Source organism: Trachurus japonicus, chromosome 24 (assembly GCF_045865225.1).
Source record: "Trachurus japonicus isolate A0001 chromosome 24, Traja_1.0".
NCBI classification, from domain to species: domain Eukaryota; kingdom Metazoa; phylum Chordata; class Actinopteri; order Carangiformes; family Carangidae; genus Trachurus; species Trachurus japonicus.
Window position 1 is genome coordinate 18553534 of NC_140930.1, and position 11097 is coordinate 18564630.

Sequence of the window (11097 nt, forward strand, 5' to 3'; positions counted from 1 at the left end):
ATGGATTAGTGTTAGATTCTCCAGTAGAGCAAACTGGGGTTATTAGTCACCATAATGTTAGGTCAATGAAACAACATTCAAAGGACTAAAAGACTGTAGTAGTGCAGAGCCCCATCCCTTCTGCTGGCAGCTGCTAGAGACTAAGTTCAATCCTGAAGCAAAGGCAGAAAATGTCTCTTTCTACACTGTGACTACGCTACAAAAGGATGAAGATAAGAACAAAGCATATGGCAAGTGAATATACAGTATAATCTCACATTCAATTCGAGTTGGCTACCTTCTGTAACTGTTGAATGAACCCTGAGCTATCCTCTTTTTGAGTAATTAACACCTCCATTATGTGAGGTGGGTGAGTTGTGCCCCAGTGTACTGTCTTTCATGGTTACTGTTCTTGAATGTCCCCCGGTTGAGGAGTACTGTAGCGACATGGTGAGGGACTCAGCTGTTTACTGGCATTTCTGAGGAGGTGATGCTGCTGATCAGGCTCTCCTGAGGCTTGACCTGCCGACAGAGACTCACTTTGAAATGCTTTCTGATAAAACAGAGAGAAAGAGATGGAAGATAAAACAAGTGATTAGTTCACAAGATAAACTGATGACAGTCATTTTACGTCACATGTAGGCTGACACTCACTTCTTAGCCAGTTCTTTGGATATCTCCTCCAATGTGCGACCTTTGGTCTCAGGAACACAGAGGATGACAAACACCAGGAGAACGAAGCTCATGACAGCGTAGAGGAACATCACATTAGGAACTCCAATCTTTTCTAGAAAAAACGACAGCAAAGAAACAGATGTTTTCATGTGTCTTCACATTACATTTGTTTGTGTTTAGCTTGCTATTACCTAATAGTGATACAATTTAGATGGATCAGACAGACAAGTTTAGGTAGGAAAATAAAGGCTGGCAAAACGATGTCTTGACTTGCAGTTGCTGCTAAACTGAATATCAAGGCAGAGCAAATATTTGATATTTGAATAGAGTGCCTACTGGGAAGAAAATCCTGCAACACCTTTGTTTTTTCAGGAGATAAACCCATGAACATGTTCTCTAGCTATAAAATTGAAAAAGTCAGGATTATGTTTAAACAAAGGAAATGCAAACACCATTATTTTTGTTAAAATGTGTGTTTAAAATAATTGTTCAATGGAAATTATTGTTTGCAGAACAGAAACGCTTATGTTCTAAAAAAAAATAATAATAATAATACAGCTCTGCCTCACTGGCCTGAACATACATCCAGTACTTTATAGCTGATGGATAAAACAAACACAAACACATAAACAAACCGGTAAATGTGAGGAAGGTCATGGAGATGAGAAGGTTTGTGGCCCAGTTTACGGCTGACACCACAGACACAGCCCTGCCTCTGACCCCCATGGGAAAGATCTCGCTGAGAACCACATACACCACTGGAAAGAAAAGAAAACAATGGCAGGAATGTACAGAGGATAAGAAGTGATGATTGACAGGCATCTGTGAAATTAACATGAACAATCACTGAACAAAATCATTTGAACATAATATAGCAAATAAATTCTTAAAGGGATAGTTCAACATTTTGGCAGATTGGCCTATTGCCATAATACCTATAGTTATAGCAGTAGGTTCGTTACCTTTAGTGCAAGCTATTTTTAGAACGGCGGAGCCGAGCCACGAGCTGCTCAGAGCTACACTACGGAGGCTCATGGGATTTCTTGGTTTCCCTCATCAAACTCATTTCAACAACTCCAAAACGCTCTTGTGGACAAGTTGTGACCTGCACGTTCACCACACCATGAGGTAATAACAGAACGTTACATGACAGAGTTGTTTTCGAGGCAAATGCAGAGACTGCTTGCCGAAAAACTGCCCCTGAAGGCAATGCGCATCAGCGGTTTTGCATGAATTTACCTCTAAAACAACTCTGTCTGGTAACGTTCCGTTATTATGGCCAATTTGCCAAAATATCCCTTTAACATGTGAGTTCCTATACATTCCGTTAAATTGATAATGGTATAGATTGATTCACCCACTCCTATCGGTGCATGGGAGCACCAGTGGAGTGGGTGAATCGACATCAGACAGTGAGTTCTTACTTGGTCCGAGGCCAATAGAGAAAGCTGCAACATACACCAGCAAACTGATCAGTGATGCCCACTTCAGTGTGGATGACACTTCTACGTGAGTCCTTCCTCCTCCTGACTCCCTAATCCCAGCATCCTCTCTGTTAGTCCTCTGCGCGTCCTCGCTCGCCCAGTGGCTGGGGAGGTCAGTAGAAAAAATGCCACTGTTGTCCAAGTCTGTGGAGGTTCTGTTTAAATCCCATGGGATTTGTGTGTGGTTTGGCGTAGTGTGACTTTTGCACAGGCTGGTGAGGTGAGTGTGGCTTTGTAGTGTCAGTGTACCGAGTACAGCCAGCGACATTCCCATTGCGACAGCACCCACACACAAAAAGCTCTTGGGTCCCACCCGGTCGACCAGCAACACAGCAGGGATTGTGCCAACTACTTTGACTACTCCAAACCCCGTGGAGGCCAAGGTTGCCGCAGCGTCGCTGTCGAAGCCTACGCTACGGAGGAGTGGTGAGGCATAGGAGAGGATGTTAGGTTGACCAGTAGCCTGCTGAAGAAACACTAAAGCGACGCCCGTTAGCAGTCGTGAACGCAGGTTGGCCTTGGTGCTGAACAACTCCCGGAAACTGTACTCTGATTCTTCTTTCAGTCCCGTCTGGATGTCCTTGAGCTCTGCTTCTACACGTTCCGTTACCCCACCTCTCATTCTGGCCATCACTGTCTTGGCCTGCTCCATCTTACCCCGAGTGACCAAGAAGCGTGGACTGGGTGGGAGGAACATGAGTGCGCCTACTTGCAGCAGTGCTGGGGGGATCACTAATCCAAATGTGTACGCCCAACCGGAGGGCACGGTGGCAAAGGCGTAACTGCAGCTGAATCCCAGCATGACGCCCACGACCAGCATCAGCTCGTACAGCGTCACCAGCAGACCCCTCCTCTCTCTCGGTGAGATTTCCGCAATGTACAGACAAGCTGCTGTCCCAGACAGCGCCGTTCCCATGCCGACTATTACTCGGCCTATTGTCAGTGCGGCAAGCGAAGTCAGGGCGATGAGCACGACGGTCCCTGCGACCACGAGGGCGGCGCTCAGGAGCAGAGTACAGCGGCGGCCATAGCGATCCAGTATGGGGCCTCCGGCGAGGCAGATGAGCAGAGCTCCGACCAGGTGGGAGCTGACCAGCAGTTCCTGTTCCCGGCAGGAGAGAGAGAGAACCCCGCGCAGCTGCAGCAGGACCCCGGAGGTCAGGCCCATCTCGTAGCCCAGCATCAGACCACTCAGAGAGGCTGCTATAGCTGCTACCACCACCAGCCAGCTGCAGCCTGGAGAGAGAGACACAAAACATGGAGTCAGAGAATGTGCTTCAAGATATCAGCTAGCTACCCAACCAAAGGCCTGATCCCAACCTTCAACCTCAAGGATTTACACATTTAGCCTAACTTTACCATGACAGCAATCATAAACCTTTCATTGTCTGTCATATATGTATCTAACCATGTATTATCATTTATTCATTGTTAAAGTTTTGTTCTTTTTAGGTCAAGGTACTTTTTATGAACCTCAGGCATGTGATTTCAATCTAATTTTCTAACCCAAACACCCTTTGCCTTTATTTATCTTTATAGAATGATGAGCTTTTTTGCATGGCATTTTTAAAAGTGGCAGAGAAACTAAAGAGAAGAGACATTTTTACAAATTGGCAAATCTCACCCTAGATAGATAGATAGATAGATAGATAGATAGATAGATAGATAGATAGATAGATAGATAGATAGATAGATAGATAGATAGATAGATAGATAGATAGATAGATAGATAGATAGATAGATAGACAGGAAACGTCATGTTGAATCATCATGATGGTTGATCTTCTTGAGTGAGGTCAACTAGATGACTATTTGTTCCCTCGGGTGATCAAACAAGTACTGTGTTCTTTACAACTAGTCAAGCTGTAAAGCAGCAAATGATCTTCCATGCAGTTGTTGTAATCTGGGTTAAGATGACATGCAGCAGGAGGGGTGGGGCAACATGTCTAAATGTTAAAGGTAGCATGTCTTATTGGTTTTATCTGTAGCCAACAGATTCTTGAGCAACAAAACCTTCTGTGAAGGTAATTGCTTTAAATAAAGATTACAGTAATAACATTGGATGAGATAGAAAACTGACTGCATTCAGCGGTTGGGTGTGGGACACTCTGTAAAAGCACAAATGTCAACATTAAGTTATCAAAGACACGGTATAAGGAAACGCTCCTCCACAATGGGAGAGAATTTGCACACAAAGAGGCAGAGGGGAACGCAGGATTGGGTTACTGCCACTAACAGTTTTAGTTTAGTTTTTTTAGTTTTATTATGGATCCCCATTAGTCCTCACCTTGGTAAGGACTATTCTTCCTGGGGTCCAGACACACAGTGTGATGTCAGAGCCAGGGTGACCAGGTAAAAGGCCAGATAGCATCATTAGACAATTTTTAAAAAAGTTTTCCAAGTGCTATGTACCATAACTTCTGGCCCGCTGACATATTTTCTCCCTGGAGGTTTCCCCCAACCACAAAGCTGCCTTAACAGTGCTGACTGTGTGGAATTAGAGGTCGGAGGTTCACAGGAAGAATGCTGAAGCAATCTTGTAAGTCATTATATGCTTGTGCGTGTAAGACATGCAATTTCCACATGCATTGTCTGGCATGTATCATGTGATGTATTAATATCATTATCATTACAGTGAGGTAGATAGGGAAGGAACAAACATAAAACCCATAAGCTCAGCATTCAAACACAGATATAATCATCTTTAAACATAAATCCACAACTGCTATTAATGACCCTTGTAACTGTTGTTAACTTTTGTTATTGCTATTGCTATCAATATTATCTAAACTTTGTAAAGAGGTTGTATAATCTTATATATTCTTATGGATTTTACAGCTGTGGTTCTGATAAGCATGCCGGTAAAACTTATTTAATCTGTATGGTTCAAAATGCAAGAGAAACACTGACACAGGTACAAACTGCAGTAATCTTTTTCCATGTGTGACTTTATCTAATGATGTGAACAAAACATTTGAAATGTTAATGTCGACAGACATGCATTGGAGCACTTGTACATTCACTTATTATTCTTTACACATATTTCAGTGAGTCTCTGGACTGTGTTTAATGCAGAAAGTTTTTCTTTCAAATCATGTACTGGTAATACCCACTTCCAGTTAGGGATTGTTACAGGTGCTCTAAAAGCAGTGCCAAGTCCAATTTAATCAGTCAGTGTTTCATACATCACAATAAAGCTGAAGCCCAGTAGTATAGTAGTATGTGATTAGATTAAGTTTTGGATGAGTAATGAGTGATCAGTGACCAATCTGTGTCACATTTTTGATGTTGTGCCACCTAGGTCAGAGTGACCCGCAGTAAGCATAAAAACAGTCATAAAAAACATTTGGCTTCATTATTAATCAGAGTTTGAGAAACAGTTTATGTGCAAACCCTATCACTGTTTTCACACATAAGGCTACTGTACACGGAGACTGCCTGTAATATGGAGCAGGATTTACGGGTTATCAAGTTACTTCAGGTTTAACAGCGGGTTTACAAGGGTTACAACGATGGTTCACTTCTTACGGAGGTAAATCTCCATGGTTACTTTACTTCAGAGGGTTTAGAGAAGAAAAACTGTCAACAGTCCAACTACTGACCAACCAGATTACTGGAAAAACTAAGTCATTATTTCAACCGGAAAAGAGTTTACAATAAAGTGCCAAACTATTAAGAGCAACAGATACTTTGATAAACTGGAGGAATTGTTTTCCTGCTCCAGACCTTGTATCACAATCACATTTTTTTTTCATTCCAACTAGACTCATGACTTTGTTGAATTTTTTTTAATCTTTTACAATTTGTCACTGCAGCTCAGGATAACATGAGGGAATTTAAGACGATAACTGGAAATAAAAACCAAACCCTCTGATGTCTTTTATTAGAAAAATTATTCACACACTGTTAGATATTTCCAACGGTTATAATTGAACATTTGAGTCATTCTGACCACATCAAACATTAACTACTTCTCTTCTCTCTGCTTTGGTAGCAGCAACAGCCTGGCATTATTACTATTATTTATTTATTTACTTAAAAAAAGAAAATCTGTATCACATTGATTTTTCATCATCAGACAAAAGATCTGAAATACTCACTCAGAAAGAAATTAAATTATCATTCCTTCATATACCGTATTTACATTATAAGTATACTCCGGCTTTTCTAATAATTATTTTTTAATCTGAGTTATCTATTAACACCATAACAAGCCTGGTAATACAAGTCACACAAGATGCTTTTAAGTCCTGTGACACTAGCAGCTGATGAAAACATGAAAACATATCCTGGCTATGTGGACTTGCTTCATACCATAACCAAGTTGCCAACTGACTGGATGACTCAAAACTCACAGCAGGACTTTTTACATTAGTTACAGATTCATGGGAGGGGCACTGGAAAAGCTATCTGGCCAGTAAAGATGTTTCTTGGAGGAGGTCAAAGGTTAGCATTGAACAAATACTGATTTTCAGTACACTTGAGTTTTACATTAGACTCAACTGTTAATGGAGGCTTGGTGGTGCGAGCCAGGAAATGTAAGATGTGGGGAGGTCCCCATTATAATGTATGCCCAAGTAAGCTATGAAGAACACTTAGGTATGTGTTTAGATCAAATAAAAACAACCCTTAATTACACCTCAAAAAAAATGTCACTGTACCTGGGCCTCTGGGTGGGGCCAGTGCCTGGGTCTCAGAGGATGGGTCGCCTTGGTGGCAAGAGGCCATCTTCTTGGTCTCACTGTCAGGGTCCATTGTCAACCAGCACTAACAGTAGGCCTAGGTAAAACAGATACACACAAACACATTACACAAATACGCACCTGACCTGAACAGACCTGAACTGCAGGCTGATGGATATACTGTAGCACTATTTCCTAGGAGGAAACTCCTAGACTGTAAATCGATGCCCTCTGCTAAAATGCCAGTAGGCCTACCTTTTCTTACACTTTATTTTGAAAAAATAGGCTACATACACATTTTTACACATTATGTTTCATTAAACACAATAAAAAGTTCTTCTCAGATGTAAAATATTGTCTTAACACAAGCACCCTTAAAATTGCCTATTAGTGGAAAAATGTTCATAATTAGACCCCCTGTAAAACAAGTTAGCAAGTGATCACACATTTGGTGCCAGCTCTCAGTGCACCATCCTTCAATACTGGGTGCTATTAACAAAGTTTTATCCTTGCCATGGATACAACACAAGTTACAGGAACATCACAGAGGAACAGAGTACTGTTTCACTTCATTTCAGAAAACCAGACCTTATTATTATTCAGCGTAAGTAAAACACTGAGCCTAGGCATTTTCCAAAGGACTGCATAAGGCAATCCAGGGTCAACCTCACACCAGCTGATGCCTTTTGGTGGTCCTGGATAGCCTACTTGCAAGTCCCCCAATGAAAGCCTGTGTCATAAATACCAGCTCTTTGAAGCTCACAATGGACATTTGCAGTCGGTTCTAGAGGTGCTAGTCTTCCAAGACTGTTGTTTTTAGTTTACACTTCTGTCATCTCTTGTTTTTCTTATTTTGTTCGCATTGAAAGTGTGTAGCCTAGCATTCATTTTGACTGTATACCTCATCCTCAGCAACCTGCAACAGCATATGAAAGGGTGTCATGTGTTATAGTCTGTGTGAGGCTACACAATGGGACCACATCGTTTTGTATTGAATACATAAAGCTTGGTTTAAAGATGGTCCAAGTTCATTTTGCGGACCTCAGTTACCACCTCATCAAAAACACAACGTTTGTAGCTAATGCCAACACCGACAGGTTCCTTTGAGACACCGACTTCAAGTGTGGGCTTGCAGTTATTTACATGCACTTCGCTACACTATTTCAGTTGACAACAGCTGTATGCAGTGACAATTTTCCTACCTGACGCTCCAGCCGAGTTTTTGGTTTTGTTTTGTGAGCTCAGAATCGTGTTTGTCGTGTCGCCTCCATTCGCTTACTTCTCCTCCAAAGTTTCCCCACCGGACTAACTTTTCCTTCGCTCGCGACTCCTATCTGCGGCTCGTGTCGACGCACGCATTCGGCTTGTTTTGGTAAGGCACTTGTTAGCCCCGCCCACGTTTGCCCGGACCACGAATAGGAAGCGAAGATTTGGCTTCTACCGTGAAATCTCATTGGTCCAGACGTGTCAATCTGGAATTGCCTATAGAACTATGTATTTATTGTAAACAAAGTAGCCTGCGAACTATTGTTGCTCTTCTGTAATATGTTTGAAGTTACAAATGATTTCTGTGCTGCACGTAGCTATAGCTCATCACGAATTTATGTATGTTGCTGTAATCATCGATATACAGTCAACCAGCAATAAAAAAAATACACCTGTATCAATAATGCTGTTTCACACCAGCTGCCAATGAAAACAAACGGAGTGGCCACCTGCCTGAAATGCTCAGTCAGTTCCCATGCCCTGTTTCTGCAGCATGCTGTAGGGCTGAGCTGTCCCATCTGCCCCTGCTGCTTTACATATGACAGAATGTACCCTAATGTGCCTGTAACATTCAGTTTGTGCTTGGCCTACTTCTGCAGAGATGTATTTAGATGTTGGCCTATAGGATCCAAAGTCTGACCTGTTGTGAACCACTGTCATTTGAGCCTCAGTTTAGTTTACCAGAGATGTGTGTGGGTGTGTGTGCGTGCATATGCGTTATGCAATGACTTGGTAACTGAGATAACTATGAGTGGCCTACTTGTCGGACTATGTCAGCAAAGTCACAGATTGTTTTCCTTAGGTTTAGTCCTGTGTCTTAAATACCACATTGGAAAACACTTTCAGCATTTCAGGTTAAAAGCACTATAAGCAACTAAGCCTACACATTGTAAATGTATGCTTTCAAGGCTGCTTTCTCTCAGTGTAGAACAGTCATTGGTTTGATTCTGACAAACAATGCGATATAGCTCTGTTTTAGGCTACTTAATATTACGTAGAAAAGAAAGTCTTTACTCACCACTGTAGCTACAACACAGTAATGGTAGGGTAATCAGCGGCAGACCTATTGACAGTTTAAAGGCCAAACTAGGATGTTGGTTGTGCAAATCAAAACAAATTAATCAATAGATTTGTTTTTGTTCAAAGTGGGGGAGTGGTAGACAGAGTAGTCATACCTTATTTTCGTATGTTTTCCTTTGACATACAGTGTGTGCATTCAAGTGAACCTGTATGACACAACACACAACAGTAAGATTTTTTAAATAAATGCAAGCTTCTTAATACAGTATAAATTAACTGTCTGTGCACACATGATGACATGCACAAGGCCATTCATGGAAACACACCCTCTTTTTCTGCTTCCCTCTCTCACCATCTCACATGCAAAGCTATGCTGAATATCAAAAGAAATTTGCAGGGGTACTATTTGTCTGAGAGGTTTAAATTCTGTTGTAGATTTATCAGGATATGGATGATGTAGGATCTGAGTTTATAAAGGAAAAAAAGAACGTCAGTTCTTCGCCATCATCCCAGTATACCTATGTCCAAATAGGCTAACTAACTTGTTTGGTAAGACAGGAACAGCAGAGTATCAAACAACTGTTGTAATAACACACACACCCATACTTTGACATTTAAAACTAAATATATGGTTGTAATTTAAAAACCATCATGACAGATAGGAGAGGAGTATAATATACAGGGTAAACATTTCCTGGATTTTTTTGTTTTGTCTTTATGTAAAGCACATTGAGTTGCCTTGGTATGAAATGCACTATATAAATAAAGATGCCTTGCCTTGCCTTGCCTATTGCGCACATTTTTTGCAACAGATATATGGAATTAAGTCAAGATGACATCGTCATTTTTGAAGGCTGCAGTTTGTGGTACTGTTGAACTGTATTGTGTTAAATAAGCATGTGTTTCTGTTATTAGGGGAGACTGGGGACAGTTGCAACACTTTTTACATTTTTCTCAGTTACTCGGAGACTATTTGGACTAGGCTCACCAAACTTTTATAGATTAAACATACATTTGTCAGCTAATTAGTCATACCATTTAAAAATGGTTACATATGACACATCAATCACAATATTCATTTGAATGGAAGAATTCAGACATTGCAACTGACCCCAAACGTGGGGACGGTTGCAACACGGATAAGGGACGGTTGCAACATATTAAATATACATTAAATTTCATTAATTAACTTTTGATTTTTGTCAATAAGCAAAGTATTCCTAAAATATGCATTGTCTTACAATAATACTATAGTATTATTTAGTTATTTAGTAATATTTATCAGAGAATAGTTGGAGTTTTGTTTTGTGTAGAACATAGGCCTTGAGTCAATGTGCAGAGGTACAGTGGTAATAAAACTCAATTGCTCAGTGTGAGACAAGAAGAATGGAACTATTTGCAATACAAGAAACTTTTATAAACATGTACTCTACTTTTGGATGATTTATTCACTGTATGACATCAAATAAATGTACTTTTCTCTAATTTTCAAAGGAAAATATATGTGGCTACGTCTGTCCCATAGATTAAGATACAACTACAAATTGCATATTTCATTATAGGAAGTTATCTAGAGAATTACTTTGAAATCTTAGTCTGTCATGGTTTAATATAATTGGCTGTTCTGTTCATCATGAGGGAAAAAAAAGATATATTGTGCCTATTTTATGCTAAAAATGTTTCATTTTATACATTTGCATTTGCATAGTGCTTCCATATTCAAATGGCAGTTGTTGCAACCGTCCCCACCCTGTCAGTCATGACAAAACATCATGTACTAGCTAGACACATGACACTGACACATGCTAACCATGTCATTTGATAGTCAACAAAACAGTGATTCAAACTAGGTAGGTTTGGATTCATTCATACAAAAGGTCAGGACAGTATGACAAAAATACAGCTCATGAAAAAAGCTACTGTCATACCCTTAAAACAACTTTGTCTCAGTACAAGCAGGAGCAGATGCTGAATATGTCTTTTCTATTCTT

At 40.6% G+C, this 11097-nt stretch overlaps 1 protein-coding gene across 2 annotated transcripts; it reads right to left on the reverse strand.

Annotated features, from left to right (window-relative positions):
• Nucleotides 1-432: 432 nt before the first annotated feature.
• slc2a12 (solute carrier family 2 member 12) lies at nucleotides 433-9205 on the reverse strand. Of its 2 annotated transcripts, none has more exons than XM_085770282.1 (6): nucleotides 9105-9205; nucleotides 6800-6917; nucleotides 2079-3374; nucleotides 1290-1412; nucleotides 634-766; nucleotides 433-532 (listed from the first exon to the last, which is right to left on the reverse strand). In XM_085770282.1, exons 2-6 carry the CDS (start codon nucleotides 6891-6893, stop codon nucleotides 439-441), a joined length of 1740 nt encoding a protein of 579 aa, XP_085626408.1. In that variant the 5' UTR covers nucleotides 6894-6917; nucleotides 9105-9205; the 3' UTR covers nucleotides 433-438. The 2 variants fall into 2 exon arrangements, with proteins under 2 accessions (XP_085626408.1, XP_085626407.1); XM_085770281.1 differs by lacking the exon at nucleotides 9105-9205 and adding an exon at nucleotides 8023-8157.
• Between the last annotated feature and the right edge of the window lie 1892 nt (nucleotides 9206-11097).

Excerpts from the sequence above, each read along its gene's own strand:
- slc2a12 (XM_085770282.1), bottom strand. The coding sequence starts at position 6,893 with ATGGACCCTGACAGTGAGACCAAGAAGATGGCCTCTTGCCACCAAGGC. Across the intron at positions 1,413-2,078 it reads CTCTATTGGCCTCGGACCAA|TGGTGTATGTGGTTCTCAGC; the intron begins GTAAGAACTCAC and ends TTTTCTTTCCAG. Across the intron at positions 533-633 it reads TCCAAAGAACTGGCTAAGAA|AAAGCATTTCAAAGTGAGTC; the intron begins GTGAGTGTCAGC and ends CTGTTTTATCAG.